The sequence below is a fragment of the Apis florea genome, unplaced genomic scaffold (genome assembly GCF_048593485.1).
Source record: "Apis florea isolate Af1SG1 unplaced genomic scaffold, ASM4859348v1 contig_3496_pilon, whole genome shotgun sequence".
Classification (NCBI taxonomy): domain Eukaryota; kingdom Metazoa; phylum Arthropoda; class Insecta; order Hymenoptera; family Apidae; genus Apis; species Apis florea.
Genome location: NW_028256773.1, coordinates 5,984,385 through 6,002,014, shown reverse-complemented (window position 1 = coordinate 6,002,014; position 17,630 = coordinate 5,984,385). Strand labels below are relative to the sequence as shown.

Below are 17,630 nucleotides of genomic sequence, written 5' to 3'. Positions count from 1 at the left end.
CAAATTTTTAACTCGATACTTAATTCAGAATTAAGTAATTACTTATTGAAATGCTTACCCAGTTGATCCGTTTTTCACGTAAGTTACACTTATTTGCGACTATCATTATTATTCGAGCAACAAATTATTGTGAAGTAACTTTACAATTATCGATTTTACTTTATCCAATTTTTCTAATAAATAGTTGTGAAAATATAATCGAATTCTAAAATGGCAATATTTATATCGGTATAAGAAAAGTTCAGAATTTTCCATGTTTCGTGAAAATCTGAATTCTCAACAAGCTTTTAGCCTATTTGAATGAAAAATTTCATATTATTTTTTTCTTAATTGTTCCATCGCCTCAAATTTCTTCTCCCTCCTTCTCGTGTAATCTATTTCAAAATTGCAAGTCCCAAGTCCAACAGTTATTTATTTCGAGATCGTATGTTCGTAGATTAATGCGGAATTACTTTTATCGTCGAGAAAACAGCAATTATTGATAAAAAATATGTAATCTACGTATCGTAGAATCGGTTTATTTATTTTTGAAAAACGCATGATTCGTTGTAACACGCGCCTATTATAATTGTTTAATCGAGTTATATTTTTACGAAATAACATATATATTCGAAGGCAAACATTCCAGTTTGAAAAATGATTCTACTAGGTTTAGCTTTGGCTTTTTTCCCTTCTTTTTTACCGATTACTTCTTCTTACGTCAGTGATAGAACGTTCTGGAACGATACACGCGTATCTATATTGATAAGATAACGCTGCGAGTAGATATTACGATTTAAAATCATGAAATACGAAGTAAACACGAAGTAGGAAGCACTTTTGATAAAATAGATTTCCTACGATTTCGAAAATATGAAATATGAATTTAAATCAACGATGGAAAAATTAAATCAAATATAATTATCAAAAAAAAAAAAAAACTGTTATTTCCTGATTTGAATATAAATACAACGAGTTACTCGAATACATCCTATTATCGTGATTTGTATAAATCATTTATCATTTTCGAATAGATATAAATTTAGATATCGAAGGTGAAATCGAACGTATTTCCGTATTCATTACATTCCAATTCTTCTTCTTCACTGTTCCATAATCTCAATTACAACGTTTTCCAATGTCTAAGAGATTATTAATCACGTGCGTGCGTCGCGTGATAAACGATATTTCGATCGACGCCTCCCCCCCCCAAAAAAAAAAAAAAAATAAATAAAACACAACTATTCGAAAAACGATTAATCAAGCCTTTAGCAACGAAATTTAAACGACAAACGAGACGCATTAATTGGGAAAATAAATCACAATTTGCACGTAGCCGTATCGTTTAACCGAGCCAAACAGGTGAGCCCGTACAAATTAAATAAATTAGCCAACAATGGGAGCGGTTTTTTTTCTCTCCTTTCTTTTTTTTTTTTTTTTTATTATTATTTTATCATTCAAACCACGGACACGTTAATTCTCCGCCCGATCGATCAAAAATTTGGACGACACCGTCCAATAAAAAAGTTTTCACCGCCGATTGATTTTTCCGAAAGCACACCTCGATTTATATTTTTATCATCGCGACTTTTCAACTAGAAACACGTTCGTAGCTGCCGCCAAGGTTTAATATTACCCTCCTCCATTTTTCGTGGCACGGTTAAACGGTGCTTCGCCTTTTGTTCCACGCCCTCTTTCAACCCGTGAAATTGCCGCGCAATCGAGGGAACACCGGTTAATTAGTGGCAGTGATCACTGCGTGCTCTCGACGCGAGTCTCGAAGCGAGTTGAGCAGGCCTTTGAATGAAAAATTCCGATTTCAAACAATTGTGCGGGAGGGAAGAAGGATTCCGAATTTCTTCGAGATTTAAATTGGCGAAAGAGAAGAGATGGGAGAATAAAAATTATATCGATACCAATATTTCGATAACAATATTTCACGGCCGTATATAAATATCCTTATCGACGAGATCCACCGGTTCTCCACGAGTTGTATCTTTCTCCGGTTAATTTTCTCGCTCGAAGCTGAACGAGCTTCATTCATAACTGTTCCCTCATTCTTTTATGTAATGTAATTCGCTATCTCAATACACGGTTTCCTATCCAAGAATAGTTTCGCGCTTTTCACATTCATTTTGATTATTTTACTGTAAATGGATATTCGACATCAAAATGAACTGGCTAAAGTTCAAAACTAGCAAAAATGTATCACTTGTCTTAAACAAATTCCTTTAACGTATTCATATATTTCGTTCATCAAAGCATTTTCTCTGGCCAGGATTTTAGAGAAAATATCGTTAAAACTTTTGCTAACAACTTGACAAATACGAAAAATCAAGTATTTCGACGAGTCGATTATCGAGATCAAAAAGTTCGGTAACATATCGAATGTATATCCTCCTTTAATTACACTTTGAAATCGAATAACATTATACGGAAATACAATAATATGTTCAAAATAATTAATCCAAATAAAGATGAAGAAATTTGAGAAATAACCTTTGCTCTGCTTCTTCCACAACCTTCTGACACAAGCGTCTCCAAACCAATTTTACCATTTTTGGTGATTTTTATTATCGAGGAATCTCGTGAGAATGTGGAACAAAATATGCTACGTTTCCAGAGAAGAATAATTCGTATATTCTGCGAAATAATTCCCTTCCTCGAAGGGTTGACCACCGTGATTCGGCCTCGAAATGGTTAAAAACCGCCTCGATAAACTCGCGTTGTGATGACAAATATTTATAAAAGATAGAAATCAACGAGTGGAAATTAATTCGGCTCGCAACAACACGGAGGAGGCACATTCGGATCCAGATAAAGGGTGGCCGTCCTCTTGGTCCTCGCCCTTTTGTTAAGCGAATTCCTCCCTCGAGCCGAGCACGTATCACTTAACCCCTCTATCGCTCCCTCCCCTCTCTACACGCGTTTAAACGCCTCTTTCGACAACTTACGCGCGATGCACAACTCGCCGCAGACCGCCAACACTTCCCGTAATTAACTCCTCGTTCTCGCCGCTATCTTATTATTCCGGCGCCACTTTCGAGTTCCCAGTTTCCGCTGTTAGGATCGTTCAACCACGATTTAACGCAAGAGAGCTTGATCGAAAACCACGATTCTGCGAGGGAAAATTCGAAGATTCTATCGTGTCTAACTCGGATTATTGTCAACGAGAAGTATATAGAAATTATGCGAGCGAATCGAACGAAGAAACGATTAACGAGTTTACGAAATTGTTATGTTTCTTCTGAGAAAATTAATAATATTCTTCAAAAATAAGAGCACGCGGTTGAATGGAAAAAACAGGGACGAGTAGAAAGTGCGTTAATTATCGTGCCAGGGGAAAAAAGGGGAAAAAATAAGGTTTAGGGGAGGGAGATTTATCGGCAGATAGGCTTTTGGGATCGGTATTCATCGCTGCGATTTTTGTCGGGGCTTCGTTTCCGATTGTTGGGCGGAAAAATGGTTGTAAATCAATGCTCGTCAGTGTACCGTGGGGGATATAAATTATCGACGAAACGTTTTGAAATTAATATTTTTTTTCGAGGGCTTCTCTTTTCCCCTTTGATACGTTTGAAATCGAAATGTTCGTATTTCAGCTTTCATCCCGACGAATGAACGTGTGCGCCCTTTCATTTCTTTCTTGTGAAAAACTTTGAAGAATTACGCGCCCGAGATACGACAGTTAATTATTATTGCGTTACGGTTCAAACTTCTTTCGTTATATATTCGTTGGTCGATTACTCGGTGATCTGAACGCGATTCGACAGAGAGAGAAATTGTTCGAAAAATTTAATCTTCATTTATTTTCTATGAAAATATTCATTAAAGTAAAACTGTATTTAAAAATTATATCTTTCAACCGTTTACAAATCGTTTACAATTTCTGAACAATTTTCTAGAGCGTTGCGTGCAAAGAAAGAAAAAAAAGAATCTTCGAAACTCGAGGAAAAAACGAGAAGAAACACAGTGGAACGATTTAATTTCGTCGCGTGAATCCTTCATTCCCGCGAACAACTGAATTCCTGAACAGAATTTCCGAGCTTCTTGGATCAAGAATCCGCCCCTCTCGAATATCGTATTTTACGTTGGCCGGGTGCATATTTTAGAGGCATTTACTCCGCAGGAGGGGGAAGGTGGATGAAGGTGAGAAGATTCGAAAAGAAAGGGCGAAAAGAGCGAGGAGACGATGCGCCCAAGGCGCGCCCTCGCCCCCTTTCGCGTCCAGGAATGTTGCCTGGGTTATTTTAGGCTCCCTTCGTTCGCTCCCTTATTCGTTGCGGCAACAAGTAACGAAATAACGAAGGAAGGCCGCCACGTTGGACCAAGAGACTCGCACTTTTCGTCAATTTACGATTTAATCGCGGGTTTTTTTCAACGGGTCTGGAGTTTTGTATCAAACTTTGTTTGTTTCCGATCGAGTAGAAAGTTGAATATTCCGTGTTTCGTGAATATTTCAAGAAGCTTTTGAATTCCACGTTTATGGAAAGGGATATTGGATATTCTTATTGGAACGATATATTAAACGAAATTTATAATGTGTCCGATAATTACGATTCAAAAAATTAAGTATTTTTATCAAGAAAGAAAGAAAAACGATTAAAATGATAGAACGGGGGAGGGGTGAAAAAAAAAAAAAGAAAAGAGTTATTAATCAATTTAAGGAAGACCGTTCCAATTTTAAAGAGGTCGTCGCGGCCGCTATTATTCACTTGACTTTTTCTCAAGGAGGAAGCATCGTGTATTCCCGGGGGGGAGGGCAGCAGCCTTTCCATTAACCGAAGTATCTTACTCTCCCCAGCTTTTGCAAATAACACGATGATGGAAAAAAAGTAGGGGGGGTGCAGACGGGAAGTGGCCCGTAACGAGCATTAAATTGCATTTTCATTGTTACCGCGACATTGCTCGCCCGTAATTCAACTAGCGCGGCACACTGAGTTTTGATTTTCTTATCTTGTTTAGTCGAACAACCTCGACTAATCGAACCCCTTCTGTTTCCCCGGGATAAAAAAATTCGCGATAATTCGATTTCCATCCTCCTCCTACGCGAATTTCCTTCTAAATAATGAATAACAAACTATGCGTATATAATATAATTTTCATAATAAAAACGATAACGCGTCATCGATCGAGATTTCGAGAATTGAAAAAAAAAAAAAAAAAGGAAAAAAAGGAAAGAATAAATTTCATACGCGTTGAGATAGATATAGAAAAGTAATGGAGATAAACACTCACGTGTTCTCCTTCTGGTCGCCGTTGCTCGACTGCGACGACGGCGACGGCTGCTGCGCCTGTTGCTTCGAGTACGGATGATGATGATGATGCACCACGTTGTTGTTATTGTTGTTGTTGTTGTTGTGCATGTGCACCTTGTTCGCGTTGCTGTCGGTCGGCGAGCCCGGCGAGATCTTACCCGCCAGAGCGTTCAACGATTGAAGCATTTTCATAGGAGTCCTCCCGGCGGCCGGATCTCGGTGCCTCCTTCCCTCGGCCTCGTTCACCCTTGAGGAACACAGGATTACTCGTCGTTTCCGATCTGAAGGCGACAACAATCCTCAAACTCTAACCGATTAACCAACCGATACGCATTTTCACGCTCGCTCGCTCGCTCACTCTCTCACTCTCTCTCTCTCTCTCTCTCTCTCTCTCTATTACTCGAGCAATCCCACGCACAAACTTGTGTATATTTTCTTTTTATCTTTTTTCTCTCTCGCTCGCTCGCTCACTCTCTCTGCCCGAATACTAGACACAGAAAGTATAGAGCGTGCACGAGACGCGGATGAACCGATGAGACCGGCACCAATTTGTCTCCAGGGAAATTCTGTTCGACGTTACTATTGCACACTCTGGTTAATGTTCGACGCGAAACTGTCGGATAATCTGCCAGCCATCGACCACACGCTCCTTCGTTCCGCTACACAAACAGAAAATGAAAACAGAAAGATGTTGTTATTCGGGCGTGTGTATCGAGGTGTCAAGGAGAGAAGGGCGATATACGGTGTGCGTGTGCGGTTGTAAACTCGGCGTTCGACCGACGGCGACGAAGTTTCGGCTAACAAAACTTATTTTCGTATTTTCAAATTTAGAAACGGATTTCGATAAGCTTGTTCGGTATCGACTTTTTCGATAATTCGATTGACGAGGTTGGAAGGGAAGAGGAAGATTCGAGTAATAAAGAAAAATTGTATAATTTATAATTCTTGTGACAGAACTTCGTATTTATCGTAGCGCGCTCGAAAGAAATTGTACGAAGCGTTTATTAATCGAGATATATTTATGGAAAAGTATCGAGTTATTGGAATTTTTTCTCTTTTTTTTTCTCTCTCTCTTTCTTTCCTATCGATAAATTATTTCAACGACTGCCTGTATCTGCCCTGGTTTGAAAATCACCCGTGCCGCGAATGTAAAAATGTAACGCCGTTTTAAAGTCAGCGCAAAAATTCTATCCGTTTTTGCATGTTGTCACGATTCGTGAAACGCGTTCCAGATCCACGTTTGCTCAGGTAATTGGAAAATTTCGATTGCAAAGAACGGAAACAGGTAGACAAATCCCCATGAATCTAGACCATGAAACTTGCATACATATTGATTTTATGAAGATCGAACTGTAAAGGTAGCTTTTGCCACAAAAAAACGAGTTGTATCAATACCTAAGAATCCATTTCTATACAAGAGACAATATTGATTCCATCGGGAAACTCGATATACATCGCTTATTTGGAAACGAAATTTGAAAATTTGATGGCTACGACATAACGCGATCGACGAATCGTTTTTATTGCTCGGTTTATAAAAATCACGTTAAGTGATCGAATTATACATACTCGATAAGTCACGCACGTGAGATAATTTCATTCTTTCTATATTTCATCTCTTTGTATCTGATTCCATTGTGTGATATAATAGAATCCAACTATAATGAAAAATTATATTCCACTCATTTCGTACATCTAAAGGGATCACACATTTGAAGAATATTTAAGGCGCCAAAATTTATTCAAATTAACAGAATATTCCATTACTAAAGAGATTCATTTGATTGATCATAAAATTAATTCCAACTTCTTTATCCAGTATCATCAATCAAATTTTCTATCCTACTCCAAACTGAACCAATACTATTCTATACTATATAATAACGAAAGTACATTTAAATATAAAAGATATCTGAAAATTTATCTTCAAAATTTTCTATTCAAATTGAACCAATACTATTCTAATAAACGAAATACATTTAAATATAAAAGATATTTCAAAATTTATCAAAATACTCTACAAAGAATCACCTTCATCTTCTTCATTCCCAAAATAAAATTATATTAAATTTTCCATCCTATTCCAAAATTTACAACGACATACACATTTAGAACAATACAATACCTAAAAATACGTAAAAATATTTAATAAAAGAAATTTAACACGACTTAGTTTTACCCAACCAAAGCATCGCAGAATCGTTTCCAACTATTCCACCCAAAACTAAGTCCAAACTTTTTCCCAGCACAATTGAACGTTGTCGGTATAATAATCAAATGGGGGAAGGAAATGGAAAATCGGATACAGGAAGTGGAGGACTCGAGGAAGGGAAAAAGGAAGACGGTGTGAAGACGGTCACCGGAAATGGCGAGCGAAGAGGGGCGTTAAGGGAGATCGGTGTGTGTTGGACGTATGCATGTGCGCGTATACGAGCCGAGTTTCTAATTAAACTTAAACTTTTAATTGACTCGTTGCGCGTACCCGTATTACCAGGTGTTCCAACTATCCCCGATTACTCCGATTTCCCTCCTGTTTCACCTGTGTTCCTCGCGCGCTGCAACAACAACAACGCACATCCACATCTCCAAAAAGCTTCTTCAGGAACAATTTGGAAGAGGCATGCCTCTTCTTTACGGCCGGGTTAATTAAGGATGAAACGTAGGGTATTCGTGTATAATAAGTAAACAGTGTATAACAGGATAAATATGGATGGAAATAATTGCGTGGGATAATGCAACGATTTATACGCGTACGATACAGGTATGGCATGGTGAGCGTGTATACGGGAAAAGTGTTCGTGAGATTGGCTCGAATTGGATTAAATTTTTGCCGAGGAGGAGCGGTGGTGCGTTTGCAAGGTTATGTTATTAAGAGCGGTACAAAAGTCTTTGGAAGAGGGATGAAAAAAGTTGGACGATTTCCGAGATCGAGTATTAAAGTCTCAAAATCTCAAGGAATCGAATACCACTATTTTTTTTAAAACTCTGAAAAATTTTTTATAATAAGATAATCACCGTTAATGGCCAGTTAAATGAACAAACCGAGATCCATCGAGATCATTTTCTTGAAGAATTATCGTCCACGCTCTCGACACCTCTCCTCGCGCGCAGAAACTTCCCTTTGTCCCCGTGTCTCGAGGGCAAGGGTCCAAGTCACCGGCGGTATTTACCGCAGAGGCGTTGGAAAATAGGGCAGAGATGAGAAACTGCCGGGTCTCGCCGACCATCTCCACCACCTTCTACGGGGGGAGGGGGATTTTCGCCGAGTCGAGTGTCCCTTTGTTTCGAATGGTGCACCAGTTGGGAAGCGTCTGGGAAACGCAACGAGGAAGAAAGAAATACGAACCGATCATCGTTCGCATTAATCGTTGAAATTAATCGATAACTCGAAGCGAAAAAACGTTTCCATTCTGCTGCTTCGAGGATCCTTAAATTTCTATTTGTTAACTATTATTTATCGAGAATCTGTGTCATCTACTTTTCTTGGAAAATTGTCGAAAACAATTTTGAAAATATCTTCAAGATGTGCCGATCACTCACCGATCATCCATCGAATAAATCGAATTGAACGATAAATCGATTCGAAGGGAAGCTTGGAATTGGAGGGAAGAAAGGGCGAGGAAGAAACAGTTCCGGTTGAGACGGGCGGAGGCGAGGAAAGCGAAACTCGAGTCTGGAGAGCGAAGATAGAGGAGGCACAATTACCGGAACTGCCACCACTGTCAAGTGTCAAAGGGGGTCAGGAATAATTTAGCGCGCTGGCTGAAGGGGGTGAGAAGAAGAAGAAAGAAAGGAAGGAAGGGAGGGAGGGCGGTGGAAGGTAAAGAAAAGGAAGAAGGAGAAGAAGAAGAAGAAGAAGGGTACCGGCAACGGCGCCCGCGGGCTGAGAAAAGCGCGCAGGAAAAGAGAAGCCTTCTCTCCGCTTCTGCTTCCTCTAACTCTTTTGTCCTTCGCGCACGCGCTCCCCCTCTTCGTCGTCCTTCCTTCTCGTTCCCGCTTCTATTCTCCCGCGCGTTCCCGTCGTAGGCTCGACGACGGAGCTCTGTTTCACGACGACGAGCAGTGCTCCTTCCAGCCACTCTATTCCCACCTCGACCTCCTCCTCCTCCTCCACCTCGCTGACCACTTCTTGCCGCTTTGAGACGTCGAATTAAAATCTCGACGACGACGACGATTCAGAGAACGAGTTTTCCACGAGATTCTATTCCCATTTGTAGTGTTGTACATATATATATATATATATATATATATGGAATGAGCGAGAAGAAGAACGGAGATGACCGAGAAGTTGAACGTTTATGGGATACAAGTGTTGAAATTCGATACATCTCGAGAAGGGAATAGAAAGAAATAAACGCGTCTCGCTCGTTTCGAGAGAAATTTCGTGGCAGCTGTAACGAGATAACGCGAAGACGAAAAAACGTAACGTAAACATTCGACACGAGCTGGTCACCTCGTTGGTTGCGCGCCTCGTCTGTAATATCCGTCGATACAATTTTACAGAGAAGAAAGTTATCGTACAAGAAAAATGGAATAGAAATCTATTTGCACGATATCAGATTCGTATCTGATCTCTCTCGACAAATCCTTCGAAGTTGAAAAAGTTTTCTCTCTATTGATTCTATATACCCGACTATAGATCCTTTCCCCCACTGTATCGTATCATGCACATGAGATTCGAACCTGTTCCTCGGTCGATCCAGTCGTCACCCCCTGCGGAGCACACCGTTTGGCCACCTGGGTCCCGTGGTCCTCACGCGTGGCTCCCTTCGATCGAACCGGTGATCCCGGCCAGGCCGATGCGATAGCGATGGTGATACTCGGAACAGACGCGTACCCGCGATATCGGAGCGTGAATTAAAGCGCACGACGATCCCGCCTCGGCCACCTGAGCACTACGACTGGCGACAAGAGCCGAGCAGCCGGCCATCGTATCTTCGGATAAGCCTTATCGGTGCCCAAAGACCCCACCCTTCGCCCATGGGCCGCATCCCTCACACGTTTTCACGTTACGAAGCCGGCTCACGATACGCTTGCTCGCGCGTAAGCCCGCTTAAGCGCCTCTGCGAGCATTTACGCTCCACTTTCCTTCCAACTTTGCCACACACGCTTCCACGCTTTCCTCGTCGCGGTTTTTTTCCCTTTCTTTTCTTTTCTTTTCTTTTCTCCTCCTCTTTTTACTCTCTCCTCTTCCTTCTCCGCCTTCGATCCTTGTCTTCTTCTTCTTCTTCTTCTTCTTCTTCGTCTTGCCTCGCTTCGAATTCTTTTTTTCTTCTCTCTCTCTCTCTCTTTACGAGTTTTTTACGTTTTTTATTCGACTCGCCGATTAGGTTGGGTTATATACACGCTACTTTGGCTACTTGTTGCGGTGTCAGGATATTGTTGTTGTTGTTGTTGTTGCGGGGATGGATTATGATATTCTTACGAGCGTTTCGACGATCATGGTGATTTTCTCGGCGAGTGGAGGGAGGTGGAAAGCTGCGTCGACCCTACGACGACGGCCTGCCGAGTGTCATCTGCAACGAACGAGCGTTCTTAGTTTTCTGGGACGTGTCGAGGGATGGTGGTGGTGGTGGTAGTGGTAGTGGTGGTGGTGGTGGTGGTAGTGGTGGTGGTGGTGGTGGAGTGGTCGTTCGGTGTTCCGTGCGAGCTTCTACCAGCTTGTAAGCCGGGAATTGGAGGGCAATCGATGCGAAGGAGGAATCGTTCCGCAGGTGGAGAACTCGACTCGACTCGATCGGAGGCTTTTACTCGAAATCGAACCGATTCTGACTAACTTTCGTCGAATAGAGAAAGTAATTTTTTCTTTTTATAGAATCAAAGGCCCACCACAGGGTATTCCACAAAAATTTCACCACAATTTCCTTGACAAACTATTTTAAGAATTCGTTTCTATTTTTCCCCTTCGATTCCTTGTATTCGTGACAGATCGAAACGAAACTATTTAAAAGAAGAAGAAGAAGAAGAAGAAGAAGAATGCCATATATCGCCGATACGAATTCCGCATACCTGCGTGTGCGATGAAATCCACGAGTGAAAACCGGATGCACATGGAAGGTGAGGCGTGTTTGCGAGTAAACACTTCTTCACTGGCGACAGCAGACGACGACGAGCCAGAGCCACGGAATGGCTCTCCGAGATTAGATAACAGAAGTTGGAACGCGTTTTGTGCCGTCGAGCAACGTCCTCGAGACGCGGAGGATCCACGGTTGCAGCGGATGAAACGGTATAAAAGATGTTCGACGTTTATGGCGCGAGCAAATGCTCAACGACGGGCAACAATGGACAATAAAGAGGACGGTGTGTTTAAAACGAGCACGTTCTTCTTCCTTTTTTCTTTTTTTTGACACGATTACGCGCGTAATTAAATTATGGTCAAGTTCGATTTTCTTTCGCTCTTCTTGCGGTGGATTTAACAATAGTATTGTTTCGTATGGACATTATTTATTACTCGTCATTTAAACTCGAGCTTTTCTTTTTTTCTTTCTAACTCTTGATTATTTATGTATGCATGCATGTTAAAATGAATTTATTCATTTTTCTTATTCTCCTTTAACACAACATTTTTTTATTTTCGAGCGAATACTTTTAAGCGATGCAAAAGTGTCGAACAAGAATGAAGAAATTGGTTGAGAAGATAAATCGTAGAGAGAATTTCTTGATAATTTCTTCGCGAACGTAAGGAAATATTCGCAACGAGGAATGACGTCGACGTCGAAGAAACGCGTGTGGAGAGGGTACGCGTCGGTAAATAAGTGTCAAATATGAAACTCGAGTCGATAAGAGGAAGGAGTGGGATAGGTATAGTTTCTCGCAGAAATAACAATGCGAACGGCAAGGCAGGTATCGTTATTGCATAGCTAAGCACCAGTAGTTGTTTGCAAGCGTGGAACAGCCGTTTGCAAGTCGACAAAGAGGTATTGTTCAGTCAAGAGATTCATCTAGCTCTCGGTCGCTACTCTTCTATTTACACGGCCTAACTCAACATTATGTCGCCAACTTCACGCAACTCCTCGAGATGTCGAATCCCTCCCCCCCTTTTCGTTTTCACATCGTGCGTCTATCTTGCTCCACCACTTGAAACAATTAAGATTATTACTATAAGATCGGTAATAACAATTTCGAAACGAAGAAAGTATGTAGTGAAAAATTCGGAATTAAGTAGTTTTTCCTTTATATATAGTTTACCTTATCTGTAGATAAGTTGCATCATTTATCACATTTTATTTCTATTTCTGCCGATTGTACTCGATTGAACTGTGGAAATAAATACTTGTGTACGAGTGTATTTTTTTTCTTTTCTTTTTTCTTTAGAATTTTTCCAAATTTTTTTTTTCGGAAGAATAGCAACGAAATATCGGAGAAATAAAATAAAGATATTCTACTTCCACATTATTATTACTATTATTAATTTAACTCGGGGATAAATCATTCGATAAATGAGATCGCAACACGCTTTAGGAAAATAACCGGGTGAACGAATCACAGGCGCGATGATTTACGAGCGGAGGATGGCTGGTTATCCGGCATGGAACATATGTTTCCATGGCAATATAACAATTAATCATTAACAGGCGCGAGATAGCAAAGTAGTGACGTAACTTTTTCAGAAAGACTTCGCTTCGAAACGAGTTGTACCACGTATCACGCTTCAACAGAGACGTTTAAACTCGGATCGATAAACGCCAACAAGTATCTTCGAGACAGTTTCGAGCCGTATGTTTGGAATGAGAGAGCTCGAACAAGTATTTCGAGCCGAACAACTTTTCGAACAAAGTGTTCGTAACGGAGGAGGAGGATCGATCGAAGCCATTTTTCGAAGCAATTTTTTTCACCCGCTCTTTCATTAAGAGGAGTTGCAACAGTTCTTCTTTAAATTCCTCGAAATCTTCGTTCAAGTCACGTCAATTGGACGCAAACGCGTTTCGAACTTCTTCGCAGAAAAAATCCTCCAAATCGAGCTCATCGACAGTAAATGGTTGGCAAAAGCGAGTCTTTTGAAAATTTTGGAAAGGATTGAAAAACGGCCAAAAAATACGAATACATTCTACGAATACGAATAATTTAATTTCGGCTTTTAGTTTCGCCATTGTCATTGGGCAATGAAATTCAAGCGAAGAAGGGGGTTTTCCAGATAAATGAATATACAGGCCGCGGTTGAAACGCTGTCACATAAAATTTTCTAAGTGTATTCTAGAGCTCGGCATTAGCATAAAAGACTAGGTAAACACGAATCCGCGGCGGACCCCTTCTTGTTCCCCGGATACGTTGCACGTTTTAGCCTTACAAGAAGAGGTCGTCCCCACCCACCGACCCAACTAGGTGGCAGCAGCTATTTTAACCGGATTCTTTCCCTGGAAAATTTGGAGCAAAAAAAGGTGGCAACCTACATTCGAGCATCAGACGCCACGAGGCCATACATTTATCCTAATGTTCGATTTCCATCAACCAGAAAATTTATCTGTCATTCCGTTTAAATATATTTGTCGCTATTAATTCATAATTTGTAAATAATAATAATTCATTCGATATATTTATTAACTTATCGATAAATTGGGGATGAGTAAATATTTATTCAAAATATTTTATTACACGTTACGAATAAAATTAACGATGATAACGATATACGATCTTTTTCTCGCAACTATCGTACGACTAAATATTTTTCTTTTCTTTCTTTTAGAGAAACAGAGAATCAGTGGAAATATTATTTTTCTGAGAATTATCCTTTCTTCTTTTTTTCCACCCAACATTGTTTCTAACATCACAGTAATTTAATGTACCGATTTATTAAAAAAATTTTACACGAGATAAATGAAAAAAAAAAAAAAAAAGATAAAGGATCCCAAGACGGGCGCACAACGAAGAATTTATTTACGAGAGGCGACTTTATATGATAATTTCGGATGTTGCAGAGAAATGAAAAGTCAGGAGCCACGTCATTAGCATTGCAAATCGTCAAGGGCGTTACGATATTTTTTTTTTTTTTTCTTTTTTTTTTTACACCGACGCAAATGATTCTCACGCGACCCACGATTCACAATGGGCTTGCGTAACAACGTTATAAATGTAGTACTCTCGTTTTCGAAATGTAAAAAGTCACTCTTTTTTTTTTTTTTTTTTTTTTACTATTCGAAAATTTGTAAAAATTACAGAAGAAAATTCCATTCAATTAATAAACTTTTACATTTTACATTTTTTCTTACGATAAATTTCAAAATGATAATCGTCGTTGTTAGAGTGCCTTCTTCCTATTCTTCCCCTACGTTTAATTATAATAGATACATAAGACACTCATTCTCGATCGCTTGTCCAACATTCTAATTGTTAACATTATTGTCCAACTACTCGATCAACCCAACACTTTCACCTCGAACATTCGAAAAACTTGCTTTCGAAAACTTTCGATGAAAAATGTATATAGAAACGTGGATGATCATCATTGGAGAACGCGATTTCGACGTGGCTCTATCTGCGTCCACTCGTCGCCCGCCCGTCCTTATTATAGCAAAAATTGGCGCGAGCCAATTGGCCAATTAGCGATTAGGAAAACGTAAATTTCGATCGGTTAATAAATTCCTCCATTGTTGCCAAGCTCGAGTAAAAACACGAAACCTATCTTCACATCTAAATCGATCTAAATCGATCATTTATTTACTGTTTATTCGTAGAAAGAAACGTTATTTTTTTAATAATTTTTCCAAATAGACGAATCGAGATAATAAACAAGCCGAAAAAATTTGTTTTATCGATCGAGCAACCGATTTCGATCGATCGAAAATCGGCGAAGAAGATGGGACGGGGGGGGGGGGGAAATGGGGCGTCGCGTCCCACTCCAATAATTCCTGGGATGAGTTTCATTCAAGGGAGGGGGGGGGGGGAGGGATTTCGTAAGTGATTACAAATCCAAATAAACGTTCGACGATCATGCAGATGCACGTTCCATTGGGCCGGGCTTTGCTAATGTATTACTGCATATTCGGGTTGATGCAGGTCTGCTCGTCGCCAGAGGGAAGGGGAGGGGATAACGTTTGAACGCATTTCGCGCGATATCGCGGTGGAAAAACGAGGCGGATCGAGCTCTAATTCCACGGTGATTCGAGATACGTGTAATTGTGCGCGTGTATTTTTCGGGCGGCGTTCATACACGGGAAAACATTAGGCAACGAGCGCGTTCGTCCAACGATGGCTAATTAATTACTGATTAACGGCGGAACAGGATTTTGGGCAAGATATATGTGTGTGTGTGTGTGTGTATATTGATGGATCGACCATTATATTATATCGGCATTTGGACGAAAAGAATTTTTTCGAACACGTGCGAGAATATTAACACACGGGTTGCGTTGGTTAATTCAATTCTTAATCTTTTTTTGAAAAATTAATTTTCCAAATTAATCGAGAAGATTCGAGGGAAATTTTAATAATAAAATTGGAAGGGAGACGCGATGCAAAGCGGTGGTTGTATGTAATGTGTTTCCATTTTAAACAAGCGGAGAAAAATTGGTATAATTAAAAGAAGAAGAACACCCACATTCGTCGTATCTGTAATAACCTCGTTCCACTTTTTAATCGGGTAACGACACGTTTTCCCGCCACCCCTTTCTCCCCTTCTTTCTACGGGGAATTAATCATATCGTCGTGGAGCGACAACAAGTGAAAATTCGTGGAAAAATTGGCGAAACCGTTTTTTCGGCGTCCATAAAAGTCCAAGATGAAAAAGAGATCTCCTCTCGAAACGGTTTACGAGAGGGCGATAAATCTCATTGTATCTCTTTATTACGGCACCACCGTCCCACTGGCCCATTGAAAATTGTCCCCGATAACTGGCCGCCTTTTTTATTCGAATGGCACTTGTACCCCTCCCGCCTCCCTGCCGTGGAATGGAGCCAATGTCGTAAGAGTCATGATCACCGGCGGAAAATTACTCGAAATCCTGTGTGTTGGAAAATTCAAGTGTTATTACCGTTCCGCAAGACAAATTGTTCGAATATATAATATCGGATCGGATTGATCATCATCGAGCTATTTATTTTCCTTTCATTCTCCTTTCGAGATTGTTTCAAATAATGTTAAATCGTATATTCTCATATTCGTGCAAATGCTCGTACTGATTAATTTATCCAAAAAATTAATTAGAAACGTGAATATTTAATTAAAAATTGAAAAAAGAAATTCTACGTCTGTCTCTGTTGCCCGTCCCTGTTCGCCTCGATAATACAACATAAGGGAAAGGATCAATAAGTTGGAAAACAAGTTTGAATTGAATATTGATCGCGAACAAACCGGCAAAATTCATGGAAATTAATCGAAATTATTTCCAATCACCGTTTACCACGCACTATCGAAATAATAAATAATCGACGAATTGGTATTAACCAAGCGAGACTTGTTATCGCCCCAAAATCATTCGATTAAATCTAATTAATTTAATCATTCGCAACGTACACTCGATTAATATTACGCTGGATCGATATTACGCCGACTGGTCGCGTTTCCGCGTTCAAATACGCGAAACAAAAACGAACGATTTAGATAAGATAAGATAGAAGATGTCATACGAGCGTTATGAGATATGAAATAACATGGAAGAACGGGAGCAGAAGAATGAGATAAGAGGCAAATTTCGAGAAATTTAATTCCTTTGCACTCGTGTTTATATTGGAAGAGAAGGTTACCTACCACCAATCAAGCAACGAGAGAACGTAATTTTTATAAACTTTACACGTTAACCTTCCTTTAAAAATTTACGCGATTCGTTTAATTTTTTTGAAATTTAAATTTCTAAAGAGATTCATTCATATTATTAATCCCCGCCTATCGCAGCGATAAATAATTATACAGAAGCATCGTTGTATTATCCGACTAATTAAATCTTTATTTAAAGATTCAAATCCGGCAAGAATATCAATTGGATCAAATTGTAAATGCGTAATAACGTGGTAATTAATTATGTAGTTTCAGGTGAAGTACAGCAGCTCGTTATAATACTTCTATATTAATGAAATAATGAATATTCAAATAGACAGAAGTTTGCCCCACATCCACCATGCCATTCGTTTCCCATTCCCTCGATAATAAACCCATAAACTGAACACTTGCTCCACTTGTGTTCCTAATCGAGCCACCGTCAATTTCGCTCGAATCCAATCGAACAAATTGTATATATTCCAAAAATTCCAAATAAAAAAAAAATCATTGGCTCTTCACGAGTCACTTTGCTGAAAAAAAAAAAAGAAAAAAAAATAAATAAATTCTTCTCGATCGATAACAACAACGATATTAATCGAGTATCGGTGGTGGTCAAGTTCGAGGCAACTGCTCCCCTCCTTTCGTTCGTGAAATCAAAGAGAAAGCGGGGAATAAACAGCGAGAGCGGGACTCCTTGGAGGATTG

General features: G+C 39.8%; 1 protein-coding gene across 40 annotated transcripts in view; it reads right to left on the bottom strand.

Moving 5' to 3' along the window:
* The window catches only part of LOC100869770 (CUGBP Elav-like family member 1-A), a 479,952-nt gene that overhangs the window by 319,183 nt on the left and 143,139 nt on the right, over window positions 1-17,630 (bottom strand). For 20 of the 40 annotated variants that reach the window (XM_086913393.1, XM_086913415.1, XM_086913417.1 and 17 more), the window contains one exon: window positions 5,215-5,481. In XM_086913393.1, coding sequence (XP_086769519.1) covers window positions 5,215-5,426 — 212 coding nt within the window. In that variant the 5' untranslated portion in view covers window positions 5,427-5,481. Of the gene's footprint in view, window positions 1-5,214; window positions 5,516-5,652; window positions 5,894-9,917; window positions 10,751-17,630 lie in introns of all 40 variants that reach the window. The other 20 variants (XM_086913394.1, XM_086913399.1, XM_086913402.1 and 17 more) reach the window with 7 other exon arrangements.